The sequence below is a fragment of the Sapajus apella genome, unplaced genomic scaffold, assembly GCF_009761245.1.
Source record: "Sapajus apella isolate SASKATOON/1434 unplaced genomic scaffold, GSC_monkey_1.0 scaffold95, whole genome shotgun sequence".
NCBI lineage: Eukaryota > Metazoa > Chordata > Mammalia > Primates > Cebidae > Sapajus > Sapajus apella.
Genome location: NW_022437035.1, coordinates 437479 through 460778, shown reverse-complemented (window position 1 = coordinate 460778; position 23300 = coordinate 437479). Strand labels below are relative to the sequence as shown.

General features: G+C 52.2%; 1 protein-coding gene across 1 annotated transcript in view; it reads right to left on the bottom strand.

The window, feature by feature from the left end:
• The window catches only part of BCR (BCR activator of RhoGEF and GTPase), a 138795-nt gene that overhangs the window by 61138 nt on the left and 54357 nt on the right, over positions 1–23300 (bottom strand). The window contains exon 2 of the mRNA XM_032256618.1: positions 1011–1192. Within this exon, the coding sequence (XP_032112509.1) occupies positions 1011–1192 (182 nt within the window). The remainder of the gene's footprint in view (positions 1–1010; positions 1193–23300) is intronic.

Genomic DNA, 23300 nt, shown 5'->3' with positions numbered 1-23300 from the left:
GGTTGCAATGATCATACAGATTTTTTTCCTTTGATAGTTTGTGCTACTTTAATAGTTTTTTTTTCTTTTTTTTTGAGACGGAGTTTCGCTCTTGCACTCCAGCCTGGGTAACAAGAGCGAAACTCCGTCTCAAAAAAAAAAAAAAAAAAAAAAAAAGACAAAAAGACACAGCTGCCTTGGTCAGCGATTTTCTCAGCCCAAGAAGGAAGTAACCCAAGAGGTGAAGTGGCAGGACACGCACCAGCGGCACGGGGTGTGCATCTGGGCCCAGAGCACGGCTGAAGCAGCACCGAGCTGTGGGACCAGCAAGAGGAGTCAGGCCTCCATGCAGGGCCGAGCTGGCCCAGCACCACCCAGTCTGCGGCCACCCCAGGCTATGTTCTCACGGGGGGTGTGGACAGGTCCATTGCTTTCTCAGTTGGCACAGCAGAGCATCTCCTGAATATGCCACTATTCTCTAGCCGTACAACCTTGGGGTTTCCACCACAGGACTTCAGTTCCACATCTGTAAAGTGAAAGTGACGGCAAGGCCAAGAATTATTAACGAGGGTCAAGTGAAAACTCACAGGAAAGGCTCTGGTCACATGGATGGAGCCATTCTCAGCACATGCTTTGGTAAAAGGGAGCAAGAGAAGTTCGTGAAGCAAAGGGACCCGAGCCCAGACACCGCCCAGCACAGCAGCATTGTCGGGGCCACCATGCAGGTCTTGCTTGCTTCATGCAGGTGGCCTCTGGTGCTGACATTCTCAGCCTCAAGACCACGTGCTGCCTCCTCCTCCATGTACTGCCCTCCTCCTCCTTCAAAGCATCCCCCGATCTCCCGGCTCAACACATCTGGCAAGCAGTCTGTGTACCACATGTAGAGATGAGGAAGGAGTTTTTCAAGACACACTCGGCTTCAAAACCATTGGCTGCTCCACCACCTAACTGCTAGGTACCCCTGAGCACAGGGCTGCGCTTCAGGGAGCCTCACCTGGCCCTCCTGCCACACATGCGCCGTGGGCACTCACCGCTTTAGTGGACTCCAGGGCTCCCGAGACCAGCGCATCTCGGCTGTCCCTGCCCTTGCTGCTAAGGTGGGGCGATGAGGAGGGTGAGTCATCGATGTAGGGCAGCCCGTCTTGGTGCCGGCGCTGCTCCTCTGCCCGGTCTGCAGCGCAGCCATACCCAGGTGGTGTTCCGAACGAGCCATCTGTGTGTGCAAAGAAGCATCCTGTGTTAAGAGACACAGAAGGGAGCATCCATACCCAACCTGTCCCAGCACGTACCCAGCTGACACCATCTCTGTCCCCGACAAGCATCTCACAAGGACCTCGGTATACTGATGTCACCTTCACAATGGACTGATCAAAGACCACAAGGGTGAGGGGGGATGAACACGGGCTCACTCCTCAGACAATACAAGGGGCTTTCTGAGACATGTCTGCCCCCTGGCAGGGTTGTGACATAAGAACTACGTATTTGATCTCTGCATATCCCACTCCCTACTTTCCTGGCACACAGTTCCTAAAAACCTTGGAATCTCCAAAGTAATAAATGTCTTTATGTATGCTAACGAATGACAGGTGGCTGGGGCTCCTGGACAGCCTCAGGAAGGGGGCTGGTTGCCAGAAGAACCAACCACATGATTAGAGAGTTGGCACCCCCAACTCTCTGGGGAAGATCCACAGCTGCAGGTTGATCACCAATGGCCAGTGATATAATTAATCATGCCTACATGATGAAGGCTGTCCAAAAGGACAGGGTTGGGAGAGCTTCTGGGGCTGAAAATGTGGCAGTGCCCGCAGAGGGCATGGAAGCTCTGCGCCCCTTCCTACAGACCTTGCTCTATGTACCTCTTCTGTCTGGCTGTTCCCGAGTTGTGTCTTTTTATTAAAAAACAGTCATATAGTAAGTGGTTTTCCTGAGTTCTGTGAGCCATTTCAGCAAGGCATCAAACTCAAAAAGGGGGTTGCCAGAACCTCCAATTTACTCCAGACAACCTGGACTTGCTACTGACACGTGAAGTTAGCGGTAGTCTTCCGGAGCTGAGCCCTTAACCGTGGGATCCGACGCTAACTCCAGGTAGACAGTGTCAGAACTGAGTTGAAATTGTAGGACGCCCACCTGGTGTCTGCAGAGAACTGCCTGGTGTGAGGAAAAGTCCCTACATTTGGTCACGCAAGTGTTCTGTGTTGAGCTTGTGTACAGAGAAAACACTTTGTTTTCTCCCACACAGGAGCGTTGGGTTACTACTGAAAGGGAGATCCCTGGCCTGGCGCAGTGGCTCACTTTGGGAGGCGGAGGCAGGTGCATCACTCGAGGTCAGGAGTTCAAGGCCAGCCTGACCAACATGGTGAAGCCCCATCTCTACTAAAAATACAAAAAATTAGCCGGGCGTGGTGGCAGGTGCCTGTAGTAATCCCAGCTACTTGGGAGACAGAGGCAGGAGAATCACTTGAACCCGGGAGGTGGAGGTTGCAATGAACCGAGATCACTCCACTGCACTCCACCCTAGGTGACAGAGCACGACTCTTTCTCAAAAAAAAAAAAAAAAAAAAAAAAAAAAAAAGAAAGACAGAAAAAGAAACAAGAAAGGGGGACCCAAAATGCTACTGTCTTGCTGTCAGGAACAGTCTTTGGGCATCTGCCTATGGGGTCTGACAGGGTGAGGAGCACATGCTAGCTGGGGTGCAACTCCTGGTCACCATGAGCGGCAAGACCTATCATGCTCTTCTCATCCCAACCAGGGAACTGGGGCTACAGGCTCCCCTACCCCCCACTCCAGCCCACCTTCTGGCTGAGGCATAGCTCACCTCTCAGATGGTCTGTCAAAATCCCAGGCCACCCTTACCCCAATATGAGTACCCCAGGAGGACAGAATGGCTTATCCTACAAGAGGCTCCCGGCCTGTTGGAACTTCCTAGTTACACAGAGTAACTCATTCCTCCCAGAGGCACCTAGAGACAATCACTCCCTTCCTCCCAGGCTGAATGACAAAGCCCAATACACATTTCCAAGGCCTTAGGCCTCTGGAGCTCCCTGATGGCCTGTTCTAAGTCTGAATTTTCTAAGCCTGTGGACTCCTCATGACCAGTGTCGGCTCGCAAGGATCTAGCCCAATCCGTGGCACATGTGAGGGTCCTTTCTCCCCTCCTTCCAAAGGGGACCTTTGAGGCCCATGGGACTTCTGAGACCTCACCCTGATGGGGTGACGTCACTCTCAACATGAGCCACCTGTAAGCAGCCCTGCCCAAAGGTTACCAGCAGAGGTGACCTTGGTGTTCATTCACGAATTTACAACTGACAACAAACACATCCAGGCCGGGTGGGCACAGGGCAGCACTCAGGCATTTGGAGCGGCTGACCCAGCAATCCTGAATCGGGGACCGTTGTTGGTCCTTCCCACTTGGATGGTGGGGCCGGGGTTGGGGGGAACTGTGTGTCTGGAGTGATCTGCCACGGGCTGTGGGTGCAGGCGGCCAAAGGCCCGGCTTCCCTGCGTGCCTCTGCCTCTCCCTCTCCCAGGTTCTCCACTTCCTGTCCCACAGGACTCAGCACCCTCTAACAGGTGTCCCCAGCCCTGGCTCCACATTGGCAACACCTTGGGGGGCTCTGAAAACAATGTTGCCGGGATCCACACAGACCTGCCGAGTCCGAAGCTGTAGGGACTTCCTGGGGGAATCTAGCTGGGAGCCAGGGCTGAGACCGGCTGAGTGACCCCAACCCAGTGTCCAGCACTGTGCCAGCTGCTGACCTGCAGCACTGTCCCAGGTGACTGCACACAGCTACTGGTTGCAAAGGCAAGGCCAGGTTCTGCCTCTGTGCGTGTCCAAAGGAGAATTCCGGGAAGAGGGTAGTTCTGGGTTGAGCACAGCAGTCAAAGCAGGAAGACTCCAAGAGCCTGGAGCACCCACCGAGTCCCTCAACAAGCTACATGGAGCAGCATGGTCTCCTTAATCCACGGGACATGGAGTGGGCTCCAGGTATCAAGATCACTATGTTGACTGTCAATGCTCAGTTTCTTTGGCATTTGGGTGGGAGAAGTGAGCTGTGGTATAATCTCTCAGAAGTGAGGCTCTGACCCTCCCCATTGCCACCTCTCTGTATTAGTCCAGGTCACTGAAGCCATCCACGCCTCACCTTTCTTGACTTCATTAATTAATTTAACAGAGAGGTTGATTCACTATGGTGCCTAGGCTGGTCTCCAACTCCTGGGCTCAAGCAATCTTCCTGCCTCAGCTTCCTTCTTTTAAAATCAGGCATGTGAACCAGACGATCGATAAAGACCCTCTAGCTCTAAAATGCTACTGTCACTATTAGATGAAGGTCCTGCCACCCCTTGGCCTCCTTCAACAACTTCCTCACCCTAGTCCCCCACTCTAGGGCCCCTCCAGACTTGGCTTTTTTTTTTTTTTTTTTAACGTTGGTTCTCACAAAATCTGACAGACTTGGCTTTTACATTAGCTCAGAATTGTCAGCATCTACTAAATGTTCTAGCAGGGGTGTCCAAGGGAGCGAATACACTCATGGGTTCGTTTGTTTTACGCTGGGCCAGTAAAGCCCTTCCTGATTCCCCTTTTCTGCTTATCACTACGGAAAGATGGGGAGAAATGCCAGATATAGGTGATGGGGAGGAAGGCAGCAAATCACACTGCCATGTGTGTACCTATGCAACAATCCTGCATGTTTTTCACATGTAACCCAAAACCTAAAATGCAATAAAATAAATTAAAAAAAAAAAAAAGAAAAGAAACTAAAACCATGGCTTCAGGCTGAGAAAGCCTCAAACAAAACAAACAACAACAAAATCAGGCGGGTTAGACAAGCTTTAACCCAGGGTTTTGCTGTTTATCTAAAGATGATCTTAAGACATCAACACATTCTTTTTCACCTAGTGCAGCACCTTTTAACTGAGCTCTTTCCACACCCATGACTACACTGACTCCCATGCAAGGTCAAGTCAACCCAGAAGAACTTCAGGGTCAGTCTCGGGGACCCAGGCTCGCTCCACAGGAACTGTACGACTCCTCATTTGCGAAGCCACATGCTGGCTTAGCAACGTCCATGCTAAAACCTGGTGCAAGAATCAAGTGCCCAGTGAGGGTTTACCCGCCCATGTCCAGTGAGACCAGGTCTCACGGCCAGACTCTGCGGGGGAATTAGGACACTCCAGACAGCTAAAACCCCAGCCATTTCCCCATCTGCAGAGATCTCAAATCAATGTCTGGGTGGCTGATGCTTTAAAGTCTGGATTCCAGATGGCCTGCTCATCCCTGCCACATTTCATGAGGGCTTCAGCCCCTGTTTCAGCCAACCCAGAGCCCTACAATCCAGACTCGCTGCCCCTCATTCTGCTGACTCTTCCAGTCTGCTCCAAGGCAAATGATGGGGTGGGGAGGACAGCCCCTCAATTTCTTCATCCCCCCATTCTAACCACCACATAGGAACCTGCTTTTGCACAAAGCGGTTTTTCACACCTGAGTTCCCCGAAGTACACAAAGCATCACCACCCACCTGTTATTTTATTTTCAGAGACATGGTCTCGCCGTCACCCGGGCTGAATGCAGTGGAGTGATCATATCTCACTGCAGCCTCAAAACTCCTGGGCTCAAGGGATCTTTCCGAGTAACTGGGACTACAGGCGCATGCCACTATGTCCAGCTAATTCTTAAAACTTTCTTCAGAGACTGGGCCTTGCTATGTTGCCCAAGTTGGTCTCAAACTCCTGAGCACCACCACGCCCAGCTAATTAAAAAAAAATTTTTTTTGAGACAAAGTCTTGTTATGTTCCCCAGGCTGATCTTAAACTCTGGCCTCAAGCAATCCTCCTGTCTCAGCCTCCCAAAGTGCTAGGATTATAGGCTTGAGCCAGCATGCCCAGCCAAGGCCCTTTCCTCTTGAGGATAAAGTACATTATTTGGCATTTTAAAAGCCACTATCTCCCAAGAGCCAGAACCAATTGGGAGGCCTGGCTCCCTGTCCCCATACCAGGAATACCCGGTGGAAAAACCTCTCTGGGCCTCCTCACCCTTGGCAGGACTGTGGAATTGGTGGTCTCATCAGCCCCATCCTTCCTGCAAAGCTCTATCCAAAGCAGAACCCAAACACTAGAAGGTGGAAGGTGGGGGCTTGGAATCTGGCTGCTGCTCACCTGAACCAGGAACCGGACTAGGAGTGGGGTTGGGGAGAGGAAGGTCAGTGCTGGCCCAGAGCACTGCAAACAGCCCAGGGTTGGTGTGGAAGAGCAGGGCCAGTGAAATCTGAAACCCTCTCCTCTCCGGGCAGTTTGCTTAGCAACCCAACCCCGGAACTCCACAAACCTACTCTTTCATGAAAGACAAAAGAGCAGCCAAAAAATAAAAATAATATAGCGAGGCCGGGCGCGGTGGCTCACGCCTATAACCCCAGCACTTTAGGAGACCGTGGCGGGTGGATCACGAGGTCAAGAGATCGAGACCATCCTGGCCAACATGGAGAAACCCTGTTTCTACTAAAAATACAAAAAATAGCTGGGCATGGTGGCACGTGCCTGTGGTCCCAGCTACTCGGGAGGCTGAGGCTGAAGAATCGCTTGAATCCAGGAGGCAGAGGTTGCAGTGAGCCGAGACTGCGCCACTGCACTCCAGCCTGGTGATAGAGCAAGACTCCGTCTCAAAAAAAAAAATAATAATAATAATAATATAGTGAGAAGAAGAATGCCCGGGTAGGTGCCAGTCAGCCCAGGCCCAAGTAGGTGCTGAAGTCATATGTGCTCAACTACATTGCTTCAAACAAACAAACAAACAACAACAACAACTTTCAAAATATTAAACAGAATTACCATATGATCCAGCAATTCTACTCCCAGTTATATACCAAAAATAACTGATTTCTTTTTTTTTTTTTTTTTTTGAGACGGAGTCTCGCTCTGTTGCCAGGCTTCCAGGGTTCAAGCAATTCTCCTGCCTCAGCCTCTAAGTAGCTGGGACCACTGGTGTGCACCACCACAACCAGCCAATTTTTTTATTTTTAGTAGAGAGGGGGTTTCACCAAGTTGGCCAGAATAACCTCAATCCCTTGACCTCGTGATCCACCCACCTCGGCCTCCCAAAGTGCTGGGATTACAAGTGTGATCCACTGTGCCCGGCTTTTTTTTTTTGAGTCTCACTCTGTCGCCTGGACACTACTGGAGTGCAGTGCCAGGATCTCGCTCACTGCAACCTCCGCCTCCCGGGTTCAAGTGATTCTCCTGCCTCGGCCTCCCGAGTAGCTGGGATAACAAGCGTGTGCCACCACCCCCAGCTAACTTTCGTATTTTAAGTACAGACAGGGTTTTACCATGTTGCCCAGGGTGGTCTTGAACTCCTGACTTCAAGTGATCTACCAGCCTTAGCCTCCCAAAGTGCTGGGGTTACAGGCATGAGCCACTGTGCCCGGCCTCCAAAAGAATTGAAAGCAGGGACTTGAAGAGTTATTTGCAAACTCATGTGCATCACAACACGGGAAGGAAGTGGTAGAAAAAACCCAATGTCCATTGACAGAGAATGGAGAAGCACAATGTAACGTATATATGCAATGGAGTATCATTCAGCCTTTGGAAGGAAGGACGTTTTGACACATGCAATCTCATGGATAAACCTTGACGTTCTGCTTAGTGGAATAAGCCAGGCACAAAAGGACAAATATAGTTATGATTCCATTCATATGAGGTACCTAGAGCAGTCGGATTCATAGAGGCAGAAGGCAGAACAGTGGGCTCCCAGGAAACGCACACAGAACTGAGCTTGGAACACCAGCCATGTGATGCCTGTGTGCAGCCAAGCAGGGGAGGCTCTCCCAGACCAGACATGCCCAGAGGCCCCAGATCCTCCTTCAGTGGCATGGCTGCCACCAGAGGTTGGGATTCCAGGAGCCCAGCCCCTGCCCCTTTGCCAATGTGCCCAAAGATGAGATGGGAGCAAGCCCTCAGCAGATCAGAGGTCATGCTCTGGACCCTCCCTACCCAGAACACTGGCAGCAGCCGTAATGGGGCCTCTGATCAACATGTACTGGAGTCAGGAGAACAAAGGGGCCCCGAGAGGAATTGGGTGGAGGAGGCAGGAACTCCACGGCGCAGAGAGATCATTAGCAGAGTGGTCTCCATCCTTGTTTACACTGGCAGCCAAAGACTAGGCAGTATTTATTTACAAAGGTAAACGCAAATCAAACATCTGTGGCTCGGCCAGCTGTGGTGGAGAGGTTTTCACAAAGGCAGGCATCGAGCCCCCACCCTGTCACGGCTGCAGCTGCCCTCCTCTTGGCCTCTCATCTTCTCCCAGGTCCCAAGCAAGCCGCAGCAGCATGGTGCGGGGACTTCTACAAACAGCAGCTCACGTCCTTTGGAGGCACTGTCAGGCAGGCACTGTCCTCCAGGAGAGGTTTAGAAAAGGTTCGGGTCTCACTGAAGGGTGCAGAGTCCACAGTCAGAGCTGCCTCTGCACCCCATGCTTATCCACAGCCTGACACCTTCTTCCTACTGCCATGCACCCACCAAGAGCAGACTCCACCCTCGAGAAAGGCCATGGATCTTGGGGGCTCCGATGCTGGCTCTTGCAGCAGAACCTCAGGTAAGGTCAGGGACTACCTGCAGTGCTTCAGGGAATTAAGTTCCTCTAACAGCAAAAAAGACCCAAATCTTTAAAGTAGCAGGCAAAAAATAACCTGCCACCCTTTACAGGGCACTTTCTCTAGGTCACACATGGTGCTGAAAACCCACGTATCATCTCCTGGAATATGCACCTGAGTGGGCATGAACTTTTAGATTGCTATTTTTCAGACAGGAAAAACTGAGTCTCAGGCAGAGCTTGACTGTGCCCAGGTGCACCTGTGTGACCTGCCTACTGGGTCAACTTTCAAACACATTCCAAAGAGAAGGCATTTCCAAGATTCGGCACTGATAACCTTATGACCTAGCAACTCCCCTCCTAGGTGTATAATCAAAAGAACGGAAAACTGGTGTTCAAACAAAAACTTGTACCAGAATGTTCACAGAAGCATTATTCACAAGGGGAGGAAACACCCTAAATGTTCACCAGATGGATTAAAAAAAAAAAAAAATTGGTAGATCCATTAAATGGAATAGAAAAGCTCACAGTAGCCTCAACTCCTGGGCTCACGTGATCACCTGCTTCAGTCCCCTAAGTAACTGGCACTACAGGTGTGTGCCATTATGCCCAGCTAAAATATATATATATATATATATATATTTTTTTTTTTTTGGTAGATAGAGGGGGGCTCGCAATGTTGTCCAGGCTGGTCTTGAACTCCTGGTCTCAAGAGGTCCTCCCACCTAGACCTCCCAAAGTGCTGGGATTGCAGGTGTGAGCCACTGCACCCGGCTCTGCCTTTAAAGGGAAGGAAATTCTGTTACATGCTACAACACGATGAACCTTGAAAACATGACGCTAAGTGAAATACGGCAGTCACAAAGTACCACATGTTGTATGACTCCACTGATATTAAATGTCCAGAATATGTAAATCCATAAAAACAGAATGTACGTCAGTGACTGCTTAATGGGTCATGGGGTTTCCTTCTGGGGTGACAAAAATGTTTTGGAACTAATTAGAGATGTTGGTTGCACAACACTGTGAATGCACTAAAAGCCACTGAATTGCTCACTTTAAAATGATTCATTTTATGTTATGTGAATTTTACCTCATTTTTTTTTTTTAAAAAACTGACCTGTTTTCCTCTCTTAAGCACGGAACATAATTGCGCTGTTTCCCAAGGGCTCAGTATCCTTCCGGATGGATGTCAGTACAGCCTGGCCATAACCCCAGGCCACCCACAGGCAGTGAGTGCTTTCAGAGACACGCGGCTGGTTCTGGTGGTTTTTCTACTTTCTCCTCCTCTGCCAGGCTGGCAGCTGCCCCTTCTTACATCCACACCAAGTGGCTCAAAATTCTTTATAAATGAGACGTCCCCCATCCAGTTAGCCACTGCACCCTGGCTAAAGGTCTGCCCCCAGGGCCCTTGGTTCTGCGGTGGACGGGCGCACAGAGAGCACCCTAGGATCCCGTGGCCTCCCAGCCCTCATGCTGTACCCCAACAATGACATCACCAGGCCAGCACCCAAGAACAGAAAGCCTCAGCTGCCCAGATAGAGGTCAGGGTCATGAATCAGCATGTCCCACAAAGAAAGCCACCAGGCTAGCCAAGGCCCCCACCCCATAGGCTGGAAAATGTCAGTCGGGAAGGGCCTGAGCCTGCCCGGCTCCCTGACGCCTTGGCTCCCCAGGCAACCCTAGACACCGAGAACAAGAAACAGGTACTTACAGCTCTGAGCTTTCTTGGAGGAGAAAGTCCAACTCGTACAACCAGCCCTGATGGCTCTGCCCGCTTGAAGGCTGAGCTGGTTACAGACTGAATCACCAGAAGGTCAACTTTGCTGGCAATTTTTTGGGGGCACTAAAGACAGCTGTTTTCCTCCATAAAAGGAGGGTGCCTCAGTATGGGCAGATGAGAACCCCGCCTCTTCTCCATCAGCATCCAGAACACTGTTAAAGGACCCTCCCCAGTCTCCAAGGACCCACCTGTGCCTAAGGCTCCCAGTGATTCCAGGAGGCAAAAATAATTTGATGCTCCAGGCTTCAGGTTGGGGCTGGCTGGTGCAGGCGCTAGGCAGACAGAGGCTGAAATTCCAGCTGGGAAGAGGCAGCCGCCCTCGGACCCAGAATGATATAGTTATTACTCCTCAGCAGCACCAGAGCTTTTTAGGACTCTGGGGCTCAGAAAGATTTCCTGGAGGCCCTGAAGATTTAGCCCCAGACAAATGTACTGAGTACCTAATACATACAACAGGGCACTGTGCTGGGTATGCAATGGTGAGCACTGCACACCCAGCCCCTGCCCTCAGGAGCCAGTGGAATCCAGCAAGTCATGTGACATGGGCATCACAGCAACCATGCCAAGGCCACGGGAGAGGCAGTTGGCATCGGAGTACATGCAGGAGGGAGGCAGAGAGACCCAGGCAGGACAGCAGGGCCTTTCCCTGAGGAAACGACCACAGAGCCAGGACCTACTGAGAGGGGGGAGGCAGACACTGGCTCCCCTGAGGAACACCAAGGTGAGAAGTCCACTGCTGTGGGCCCCCAAATGAACATGTTCATATCCTAACCCTAGAATCTGCAAGTGTGACCTTACGTGGAAAAAGAGGCTTTGCAGACGTAATGAGGTTAAAGGCCTTGAAATGAGCTCACCCTAGATTGTCCAATTACTACTACTATGATGTGTTTCTATTCTTCCAGAACACTCCTGACAACACATGTGTGGGTTTTTTCCTTTCACCAGGCAATCCTCCCAATCTCTGGACACCAGCCGGGTGTCCTCTAATTTAATTCCACTCTGCCAGTAAGTGAATGGAATGAGTGTCAGACCCCACAGGTTAAGGGCTCAGTACCACAAAACTGCCCCCACTTCAGGCACTGGGGAAAAGTCTGGGCCACCTGGACTTCTGACCTACTGACCATAAAGCTGGGGGTGGGGTGTTCCCACAACCCCCTCCTCAGGTTCAATAATTTGCTAGAGCCGGGAACGGTGGCTCACGCCTGTAATCCCAGCATTTTGGGAGGCCGAGTCAGGCGGATGACCTGAGGTCAGGACTTCGAGACCTGCCTGGCCAATATGGTGAATCCCTGTCTCTACTAAAACTACAAAAATTAGCCAGGCATGGTGGCATGTGCCTGTAGTCCCAGCTACTCTGGAGGCTGAGGCAGGAGAATTGCTTGAACCCAGGAGGCGGAGGTTGCAGCGAGCCGAGTTCATGCCACTGCACTCCAGCCTGGGCGACGGAGTGAGACTGTGTCTCAAAAAAAAAAAAATTTGCTAGAGCAGAGCAGCTCACAAAATTCAGGAAAGCCCTTTACTCACATTTACCAGTTTATTATAAAGGATACCACTCAGGAACAGCCAAACAGAAGAGAAGCACAGAGCAGGGTGGTAAGAGTGTGTACTGTGGGGGGAGCCTCCATGGCCTCTGGGGCACTGCCCACCCAGCACCTCCATGTGTTCACCAATATGAAAGCTCTCAGAGCCCCACTGTATAGTGTTTTCATGGAGGTTCCACTAGGTAGGCAAGACTGACTAAATCACTGGCCACTGATGATCCATTCAGCAGAGATCAGGCATGGTTAGCCTGGCAGGGCTGTAGGCTCTGGTGATCAATTCAATCTCCACCCCCTCCCTGTCCCCAGAGTTCGGGGCGGAGCTAAACTTCCAACCTTCGAATCACATGGCTGGTTCCTCTGGCAACCAGCCCCATTCCACAGCTATCTGGGGGCCTGCCCATCAAGCATCACCTCATTAACATAACCTCAGGTCCCACAAAAAAGGGCTTGTATGAATAACAAAAGATGCTCCTATCACCCCATCGCAGGAAATTACAACGATTTTAGGAGCCTGCCAGAAACCAGAAGGAAGAACAAATCTATATATTTTTTATTATATCACAATATCACACTGACGAACCCTAAATTTAATGACAAGTATATTTAAAGAGACAGAAGACAGGCACACAGGAGGGCGTTTGAAGGCAGATGCAGAGACTGGAGAAGTGCTGGGGCCATCAAACGCTGGGAACGGCAAGGAAAGATCCTCCCCTAGAGCCTCCAGAGACAGCCTAGCCCTGCTGACACCTAGATGTTGGGCTTCCGTCTTCAGAACTGGGAGAGAATAAATGTTTGTTGTTGTAAGCCACTAAGCTTATGGCATTGTTAAGGAAGCCACAGGACGCTAAGACATGGCCTGGACTGGGTGCCATGGAGTCTGGGACAGAGATAACCCAGCCCCTGGGAGAGGCCTGGAAGGGCTTTGCAGGGTTAGAGCCTGTGAGACAGAGGGAAGAATGTGACCAACGGAGCCTTCAACCAGCAGGGGTGGGGAGCCGCAAAGATGCCCCACGGAGGTTTTCAGGCCGACTCAACTGCCGGCTTTCCTGGGGCTTACAAATGCAGAAAGGCTGGGAAGGACTGAAGGAAGCTCCATCTCAAAATACGCTGTATGGGTACGCTGACTTGAGCTGACAAGATTAGAGACTGCAGCTTCCAAAAGGGCTAGCTGACCTGCTTCTTGCTGTACGCAGCAAGCCATAAAAACTCCTCTGGGAGAGGTGCCCTCCCTGTACCAAGAGAGAAAATAGCCCTTATCACCTGAGACTGGGAACTGGGGGCTGCAGTGGACCCGAATGAATATACTTAACAAAGTAACCCTTATCTCCCACCAGGTTTCCCCTCATGTATCTCCCAGTGACTCCCCAGAGTTTACTGCCCGTAGCCAGATCCCCCTTGTCCTGCCACTTCTCAAACTTACTGTTATCTAAAAAGGATCTTGCTTTGGCCACTTCTCTGGACTTGACTCTGGAGAAGAATCCCATGTCCCTGTAAAACTAACGACATCTGTGTTTTTCTCTTGTTAATGTGGCTGGTGTCACTTTGGTTTCTATATCCAGCCTGGGGCCACTAAGAGCTAAGAGGGACTGGAAGCAATCTCTGGGAAAGGAGATACAGCTGGGAAAGGGGATACAGGCTGGCAGTGAGAGGAGAGGGAGGAAGGGGGTAATTCTGTGGGGAGCCTCAGGCTGTAGGCCCAGGACTTGGGCTCGATTTAGGAGGTGTCTGGGTCTGGAACAAGAGGGGAGCCTAGGGCCCCCAGGGGGACAGGTGACAGTCTAGCAGCACATCTGAGTGTGGCACAGGAGGTGGGGCAGGGCTGGGGGCTTCTGCAGTGGTCACTCCAGGTGGGCCTGGTGTTGGTTGAAAAACGCAGGCAGAGGGCACTGGCACAAAGTGATCATGGGTCTGGCTAAGAGGACAAAGACAAAAGGAGGAGGAAGAGTAGAGGCGACGCTGAGCTTTCTAGTCCCCGAGGTGCAGGCGTAGCAGCAGGGAACTGGTCAGAAGGGTCCCTGGGAAGATGGCGAGGGGGCGGGGGGTGGGCAAGGTAGGGAAGGTGGAGCAATGCCCTTCAAAAGAGGATGGCAGGGGAACAGTGCCCTGGTGTGGGAGTAGCATGGGGAGCGAGGCCTGAAAGTGATTGGTGGGGGTCCCTCCACGCCAGCAAAGGTGCTCAGCCAGGAGGTGGGCTGTGGCCGCTGCACACTTGCGGGTCCTCCCCTCCCACTCACTGCTCCTCCAAAGAGGAAACACAGAGGGTTAAGAAGGGGAAAAAATGGCAGGAAGAGGGGCTTCCCCCTGCTGGCAGTCACCACCCTGAGCCTGGGGCCAGGGCCCAGCCACAGGCAGTCACCCAGCAAGCCTGAGAGGGCAGGAGAACCACCTTATTCCCCAACCTGGTCTTGGGCTACCCTTCCTGAGGATGCCTGGAGCGGGACAGGAGAGGAGACACACATTCACCACATTCACAGCAGCACCATCCACAATGGCCGAGAGGTGGCAGCAACCCCAGTGTCCATCCACACGTGAGTGGAAGACCAGAATGTGCTACATACATGGAAAGGAGTATTATTCAGCCTCAAAAAGGAAGGAAACTCTGAGACATGCTGACTTGGATAAGCCTTGAGGACATTATGCTAAGTGAAATCAGCCAGACACACAAATACTGTATGCTTCCATGTATGTAAGGTTCCTAGAATAGTCAAATTCAGCGACAGAAAGTAGAATGGGGGCTGTCAGGTGCTGGAGAGGGAGTTAGTGTTTAGTGGAGTTTCAGTCTGGAGAAGATGAAAAAGTTCTGGAGATGGACAGTGGTGACCCCTGTATGACAATGTGGATGTACTTAATACCACTGAACTGCACACTTACAAATGGCTAACATAGTCAATTTTAAGTTATGTATATTTACACACACACACACACACACACACACACACTCACACACAGGATCAGCCAGGTTTTCAAATTTAAAACGAAAGAAGTACAGTGTTAGGGGCTAAATCGTGTTCCCTGCCAAATTCATATGCTGAAGTCCTAACCCCTAAATTTATTTGAAAATAGAGTATTTACCAAGTTAAAACAAGGTCATTAGGTTAGGTCCTAATCCAATATGACTGTGTCCTTTAAAAAAGGGGTGGCCAGGCGTGGTGGCTCATGCCTGTAATCCCAGTACGTTGCGAGAGAGGAGAATCACTTCAGGCTGGGAGTTCAAGACTAGCCAGGACATGAGACCCTGTCTCTACAAAAAAAAAAAAAAAAAAAAAAGCAAAAATTAGCCAGGTGTGGTGGTCATGCCTGCAGTTCTCAGCTACTTGGGAGGCTGAGGCAGGAGGATTGATCACTGAGCTCAGGAGGCTGAGACTATAGTGAGCTGTGACTGAGCCACTGCACTCCAGCCTGAAACTAGAGCCAGAAGGAGATCTTGTCTCTTAAAAAAAAAGTGGGGGTGGGTGGAATTTGGAGAGAGATTGGCATATTGGGAGAGTGTCGTGTGAACTTGAAGACTGCCACCTTTAAGGATCCAACCCAGCCAACACCTCGATCTCATACTTCTAGGCTTCAGAACTGAGATGATACATTTCTATGATTTGAGCTACAGAGTTCCTGGCTCTTTGTTACGCAGCCATAGCACACTATTACGTGAATGAAGTCACTGTGGAGCTCAGACACCAGCTTTGAGGAGCTGTCCACATGCCACGTTCTGGACTTAGAGTGGCAGAGGGGAAGAGCAGACACCAAGGCGCACAAGGTCAGAGCAGGAGGCAGCCCGGAGCCTCGCCCCCTTCAGCCACGCAGCATATCTGTGCTCTCTTGAGCACTTGGCTCAGAAGCTAAATTGTTACAGATTGACCCCAGACTCTCCTGCTAGACAACAGACCAGAGCCACCTGAGTATCTTGTGCTTGTACAAGTCAGAAATTATAGAAACCCAGTCACATTCTGAATGTCCTGCACAACACTGCCAGCCAACCAGCCCTTCCTGAGCACAGCCCCTGCACCTTCGGACTCTCCTTCCTACACAGGGCCTCAGGGGCTTTGCTTTCTTCCCCTCATCCAAACTGAGAGGTGGGTGGGGGGGCTTCCATGCAGGTAAGGAAACTGGCTGGGCAGGACCAGAAAAGCCCAATGCTGGAGACAGACTGACAAGGTGTGTATGAACCCTTCCAGGCCCTCAAATGATTCTACAGCTTGAGTTCTTTCTATTGAGGGAAAGGAGACAGCCCAGGGGACAGTTTGAGGACTACCCCCCCAACAGACACACACAAGAAGCACCTGTGTTCCCACGAGCCCTGGAGGGGTATAGCCCTAGGTCAGTCCTGGGGGCTGGTCTGAAATTCCCATCCCTGTCCTAATACTGGGTCACCTTCATCTATAGTGCTCCTAGGAGGCTTATGGAGTTGTGGATGCGCAGGTGCGCAGGATGCCAACCTGAGTCAGGGCCGGGGGGATGACACCAGCAATGGCAACAAGTACGGGTCAGAAGTGCTGCCTCGAATCCCCAAGCCTCTGCAAGGGAGCCATCACTACCTCATTTTACAGATGAAGGTTGAAGGTTTGGATGTAGAACCAACATACCCTGAATTCCACAGCTAAGAAGGGGGATCCCCAGCTTCAGGTATTCTGGCGGGCTGAACTAGGGGTGAGCTGGGGCAGGGGAGTGACATTTTGTATTCTGCACCAGAATTTAAGATGTTCCAGGTGTGGGCAAATGTCAAAAGGCTGAGGAACAGACCGGGAGGTGGCACGGTGTCTAAGTCTAAACCCAAATGGATTTTCCCCTGGAAAATCTGTGCATGTGGTTTATGTGGCCAGGAACTCTCCTATCCTTAAACAAGTATTTGGAAAATGAAATCGAATTCCCTCTGTTCCCAGTTTCCCCCACCCTACCTCCAAGGCCTTCTTCAATCATCCCCCTAAAAAGGCAAGACAGAAAACAAAGCAGGATGACTGGGATAACCAGAGGGCCCAGGGGCCTGCAGGTGAAACTCTTCGCTTCATCTCTCATTGTTCCCACCAATGAAATGGGGATAATGACACTCTCCACCCACGCTCCCTACGAGGTGTCAAGCAGGCCCCATCAGAGGGAGGAAACAGCACAGAGAAGCACAAGCATCACTTAACATAATTACAGGAAGCCTCACCTAGTCCTGCGCTCCCACCTGCAACATTTCACAGCACGCTCTTTTGCTCCTTTCCAGAAAACCGTATGACCTCCTCTTGCCTGGCTTCTGGGGCATGCAGTGTGAGGCTGCGGGCTCCACTTCAGGAAATGCGGCAGAGCCCATGTGTCTGCTCAGGCCACCGCAGGTCCACGGGTGACCCTGGCACGGCAATCTGGTCCATCTCGTCCACTGCAGAGGCCAGCCAGGGCTCTGGATGCTGGCCTTCATGCTGCCCATCTCAGCAACCCAAAGTGGACCCACTGCAAAGGTCACTGCCCTGTCTCCCACATTTCTCTTCTCCAGCAAAAATCAGGCCACAGCAGAGCTTTCCTCACTCCCCTGAGGATGCAAACTCTGCAGGCCACAGAAAACAGCTGAGGAACGAGCCAGAAAACCAGCCGGCGAGGAGCTCTCTGTCCAGATGCAAGAGGAGACAGAGGACCCGGCTCTTGACCTGAAACTCGAAACTGTCATTGGGAATTACCACCCATGGCGATAATCCCAGCTGTCGCTGCGGGTGTGACAACCTGGTCCAGATCCCACCTGTTACTCCCAATCCAGGCTCGGGAACCAGGCCCAGTTCCTATCCTGCTTCCCTGGGGGGTGTGGGAGGAGGTGAGATTCACACGCCCGGCCTGCCTCCACAGGCACAGCTGTTAGACGCCCGCTCAGGGAGCCAACTCAGCCACCTGCCAGCCCAGCCAAATGAGCAGGTCCTGATGAGGAATGTGATACGCTGCATTCTGAAAGCTCCTTCTGAAAAAAGTAAGTTCTGCAGAGATTCAGCTCACAAACAGGGGCAGCATGGACACATCCCATGCCACCGCAAACACGCCAGGAAAAGGCCTTCCAGAACTCCACGATCCTGGGAGAGCTGTGGAACTAGAAAGGCTCTCAGAGGTATCTGACACCGGCTCTGAGCCTGGCACTTCTCCTGGAAAATCCTCAGGTGGTAGGATAACAGCTTGGCTCAATCAGGTCACCCTGCCCAACACTCCTGCCTCCACGGCTACCCCATGCCAGGGCTGATTCAGATACTATTCAAGACACAGAATTTGCTCAGACTTGCCAGACAGGCCAGTAGAGAACGAGGCTATCTCCTGCTCCTTGCTTAACAGACAGACCCCAGCTGGCTGCCTAAGGTCGCCGTCTAAGCTTCTTTACCTCCAGTGCAGGCATCACCAGCCCCCCTGCAAAGGAGAGCAACAGACACTCAGTCACATCCCCTATCAGGCCAGCATCAGGCACACAGCAGGCATCTAACAGGTGTCAGCCCCTTCTCGGTCCTCGTGAGGGGAACCCAGACCTGCTAACGAGCTGGACTCTGCCCGTGCGGCTCCTCCCTGGATTAAGTGCTTTGTAACTTGGCTAGTCGGTATGCATTGCCCTATTCTTGCCTGAATACCACCTGAGCTATGCTTTCCTCTTGGCTGGCAAGTGGGGGCTGTACCAGGAAAGCCTGGGATGTTCAGAAGGTTGGGCTGGTCTATTAGGACGACTAGATCCACACCAGTCTCTCTCACCTGTCAAGCCCCTTCCAAAGAGGCCTCATGAGTCAGCAACACAGCAGCAGGACAGACAAACATCCCCGGGTGCCCTATGCTGCTCAGCCACAGAGTGCAGCAGGGTGGAGATGAGGGTGCAGGCGGGGAGAAGGCAGCCATGAGATGCTGAGTCACCTGGGACCAGATGCCATGGGTTTGAGGAATCTGTTAAGAAAGCAGCAGCTCTTCTCCATGGAACAGAAACTACTTGGAGGCCACCTGGCTGGCTGGTGTGAGGGAGGCGGCATCCAGAAGACCTCAGAGGTGGGTTAACAAGCCAGGCCTCTAGCCACCAGTCCCACCAGCCCCAGCAGAGTCAGCTGCCACCCGCAAGGTCCAGCAGCTTTGGGGATGTGGGGGTGGCACTTTGAGATGCTGTACCCTTAGAGCACACAGAATGAAACTTTGCATTCCCCCAAAATTCCTATTTTGAAATCTAACCCCCCAATGTGATGGTATTTACAGGTAGGGCCTCGGAGAGGCGATTAGGTCAGGAGGATGGAGCCCTTGTGAATGGGATTAGTACCCTTTTCAAACCCCAGAGACTGCCCCATCCTTTCCACACCAGGTGAGAACACAGCAAGAAGGTGGCTATGAACCAGAAAGCAGGCCCTTGGCAGACACTGGTCTCCTGCCTCCAGCACTGTGAGGAGTAAATGTTTGTTGTTTACCCAGTTTATGGTATTTTTGTTATAGCAGCCTGAAGTGACTAAGACACCCCTCCCTGAAAAAATCTGACATGCACACCCTCATATTCCAAGTTCCCATGACTCACATGGGACATAAACATGTCCCTTCCTCTCTGCTGTCCCCATGTTACACTGTGGAACACATGGACCTGGACATCTATGTCCTTCTCACCCAGTGGCCCAGTGGAAATATATATCTTTCCTTTAATCAGGGAGGCATTTAGCTGCTTACTCCTAACATTCTGTCCCAGAGGGCCGGGCAATAGCACAGCTGCTTTCAGGGAATTCAGAACCTGGAGAAGGCCCGGTGCTGTGGATCACACCTGTAATCCCAGCTCTCTGGGAGGCCAAGGCAGGCACATCATTTGAGGTCAGGAGCTGGAGACCAGCCTGGTTTGGTCAACATGGTGAAACCCAGTCTCTACTAAAAATACAAAAAATTAACCAGGTGTGGTGGTGGACACTGGTAATCCTAGCTACTTGGGAGGCTGAGGCAGGAGAATTGCTTGAACCCAGGAGGCAAAGGTTGTAGTGAGCCAAGATCGTGCCACTGCACTCCAACCTGGGTGAAAAAAAAAACAAAAACAAACAAACACACACACACACACACGCGCACACACGCACACACACACACACACACACAACCTGGAGAAGACCCAAGAGGTGAAATAAAAGGGAACTGGGTCACAGTCTCCAGTCCACTCTGGTTTCTCAAGAGTATGAGGCACCATGTGCAGCTGCAGAGTAGGCGGAGGAGCCTGACCTCGACTGACTGACTCCTCTGAGCATGGTAGCGCTCTGTTCACACAACCCATGCCCCTCCACTCCCCAGCTTTCCTGCAGGCTCCAGGTGGCCCTGGGTGTCTGGGGCCCAAAGCCTGTCCAGCACGTGGGCTCGGCCCTGGTCCCATGGCTCCAGCTCACACACACACCCCCACGAGGGCCCACGACTGGGGAGTCTGAAGCTCATTGCTTTGCACAGCCCCTGGTGCTCACTGAGACCTCATCAGCCTGGGTGCCCTGGGTGCTCCATTCTGAGCCTCAGCTCACCTTCCCCATCCAGATGGCCTCTCTGGGTCTTAGCCCTCCCAGTTCTTTATAGCCCACCATTCTGATAGCCCCTTCCCCGCTGTGACTCAACCTGGTCACCCTCCTAGGCTGGGGGACATTCTCCCTGGTGCTTTCTCCCACTCACCGTGTGTAGGGTCCTCCTTGACACTCCACCTACGCTACAGCCCACATCCAGGCACCAGTCCCCTCTAAACTTCTCATAAGCTCCTTAGGACAGGCTGGAGTCTGGTTCCTCCTCATGCCACTGACCACACAGAACCCAGGGACTATCTGTAGAACACACTTATTCAACACATGGGGCCACCCCAGGGCCCAGATATAAATAAACAGATCAAGCAAACAACTTCATATTCACATAGCCACTGGTTCCTCAGACTTGGGAGCGACAGAGGTCAGGGTTGCCAAACTGGGTGCAGACACGGATCAAACACACAGGGTTGCAGAAAAACACAACTCAAGGCAAGCTCCCCTCCTTCATTAGCTGATAGGACATATAATAGAACTTCTGTTCGCTATCTCCGCAGAGTCCAGCTGCACACGGTCTCTGTAAAAATGCCAGAAGAAAATGCTCATGCACGCACCATTAATGACCCCTCCAGAGGACTTGGCCTGGGGCTCATCACATCTGCGGGTGTATAGGCTTAGCTCATTTCTGAGTCACAAAACCCAAAAGGGATGTTTTTGGTCAGCAACCACCCGGAGAGACTCCCACACTCTGGCACTCTGCCCACTGACTTGCCCTTGTCCCTGGCTGAATAGCTGATTCTCCATGGGTCCCCGGCTGGCACGCCTCACTGGGCAGGTGAAGTCACCATGTTCTTTTTTTTTTTTTTTTTTTTTTTTTTGAGACAGGGTCTCTCTCTGTCACCCAGGCTGGAGTACAGTGGCACAATCTCAGCTCACCAAAACCTCCACCTCCTGGGTTCAGGCGATTCTTGTGCCTCAGCCTCCCGAGTAGCTGGGATTATAGAAATGCGCCACCATCCCTGGCTAACTTTTGTATTTTCAGTAGAGATGGGGTTTCACTATGTTAGCCAGGCTGGTCTCGAACTCCTGACCTCAAATGATTCACCTGCCTCGGCCTCCTAAAGTGCTGGGATTACAGGCATGAGCCACTGTGCCCGGCCTCTTCTGAAGACTGTGAGGACCCCAGGGCCAGGCATGCACCACATGCACACAGGAGCCAAGCATTTTACACATACACCACAGAACGCGAGCTTCATGTTTTAGGAAGTGGGTGGGGGGAAGCAGCGGTGTCTCTTCTGTTTCCAAACAAGAACAGCCTGTCACCACCAGGCAGAGAAGCAACGCAGGTTGCTTCCGCCAGGAGAAAGGCCGGCAGGAGCGGTGTGGAGACGCTGCCAGAGCCTAGAGCCTGCACAGGCTGCTCAGGAAGCTCGCTCCAAGAACTGCGCGTCCAAGCGGGAGACAGAACTACAGGCGCTCGGGCCCATAGGGGGCTCTGATGCAGACGTTCTGTACAGGCTTTGCCTGGAGACGTCAAGGGGTCCCAGGACACAACAGCAGGCACAGAGGAGCCTCAGAGGGCGGATTTTCTACAGGATCCCAATTATCTGGAAAGATGCTTCTACCTGAAGCTCTAGACCCAAGTCCAGGCTGAAGCTACCAGGGCAGCTTTTCTTCCCTCAACGCGATCCTCCACCTCGAGAAAAGTGTCTCAGCCTAGGTGTGCGCACACACAGGTGTGGCATTTGCATTTACCCAACAAAGCCCCACCCAGCTTCTCTCTCATCTTTGTCAAACTGATCCAGAACGGGGCTCTGTGGTCTGGCCTGACCACGTCAGGCCTTCTGACTGCTACAGATGGCTTGTTAATAAGGCCTTCCTACATGCGTGTGACATGGCAGCGTTCCTTCCATCTCTGATCCTGCCTTCTCACCTGAAGGAGGAGGCAGATGGGGCTGCCCATGCTCACAAGTGTGGCAGGTAGGCTCACGGATGAGCCACAGAGCCAGTGAGCATCCCAGCTGGGCTAGAGCCTGGCTCTGCAATAGGCTCTGTCCACCCCCAGAGTCCTGCCTTTCCAGGTGAGGAACCCCATGAAGATGCTGGTCAGGTAAAGGGTGCTGATTTGGGTCCTGTCCCCAACCCACTCTGGTGCACCCCCCACCCCCAAAGAGCCACCCTCCCTGACAGGCCCTAGATCTTCCCACCCCCGTGGCAGCAGTGCCTGAGCTGCTGGCTCCTGAGCAGCAGAATTCATGAGCTGGGTAGGGCAGACCTTGACTCAAACTCAGCCCTACCACTGCCCAGCTGGGTGACCTTAGCACATTACTTAATCTCTCTAGGCCCCAGGTTTCTCGTCAATGAAAGTGGACTCAGGAGGTCAGCCAGCACACCCCGAGTCCCTGTGAGGGGCTAGGCACCATGCTTTATAGCACCCAGGACAGTGTCCACTCAGATCACATGGGGTCCTGGATCCTATCATCCCTGCTGGGCCAGGAGCTTTAAAACCAGCAGGCCCTGTCCTTGGCTGAGCACTGGGTCTCTAGGCTTCTAACAACTGTATAAGTCAGAAAGCAACAGAAAATGAGAGGACCACACTAAGGTACAAGTTACTACATCGAGAGCAAGCCCCTGGGCTGGGAGGCTGGAGAGACAAGACACGGCAGGGCCTGAGGGATGAGCCGCCCTGGGACAGACTGAGGGCACCCAAAGGAACAGGCAGGCAAGACAGGGCCAGGGAAACCAAGGAGTGGAGCAGGGTCAAGAAAGAGAACAGGAAGACCCCAAAGACTTCCCCTCTTGCCTGAGACGTGCCACCCCACAACACCTGCAGCTCCAAACAGAGATTCTCCCACTGAAAACAGGACATAAAGGTTGGGCGTGGGCACGGGTGGGGACATAACTCACAGGCCCATTTGCTCTATTAAGCCTGGCCAGATGGTGCCCAAGTATCCAGGGAAGGATGAACTTCACATTC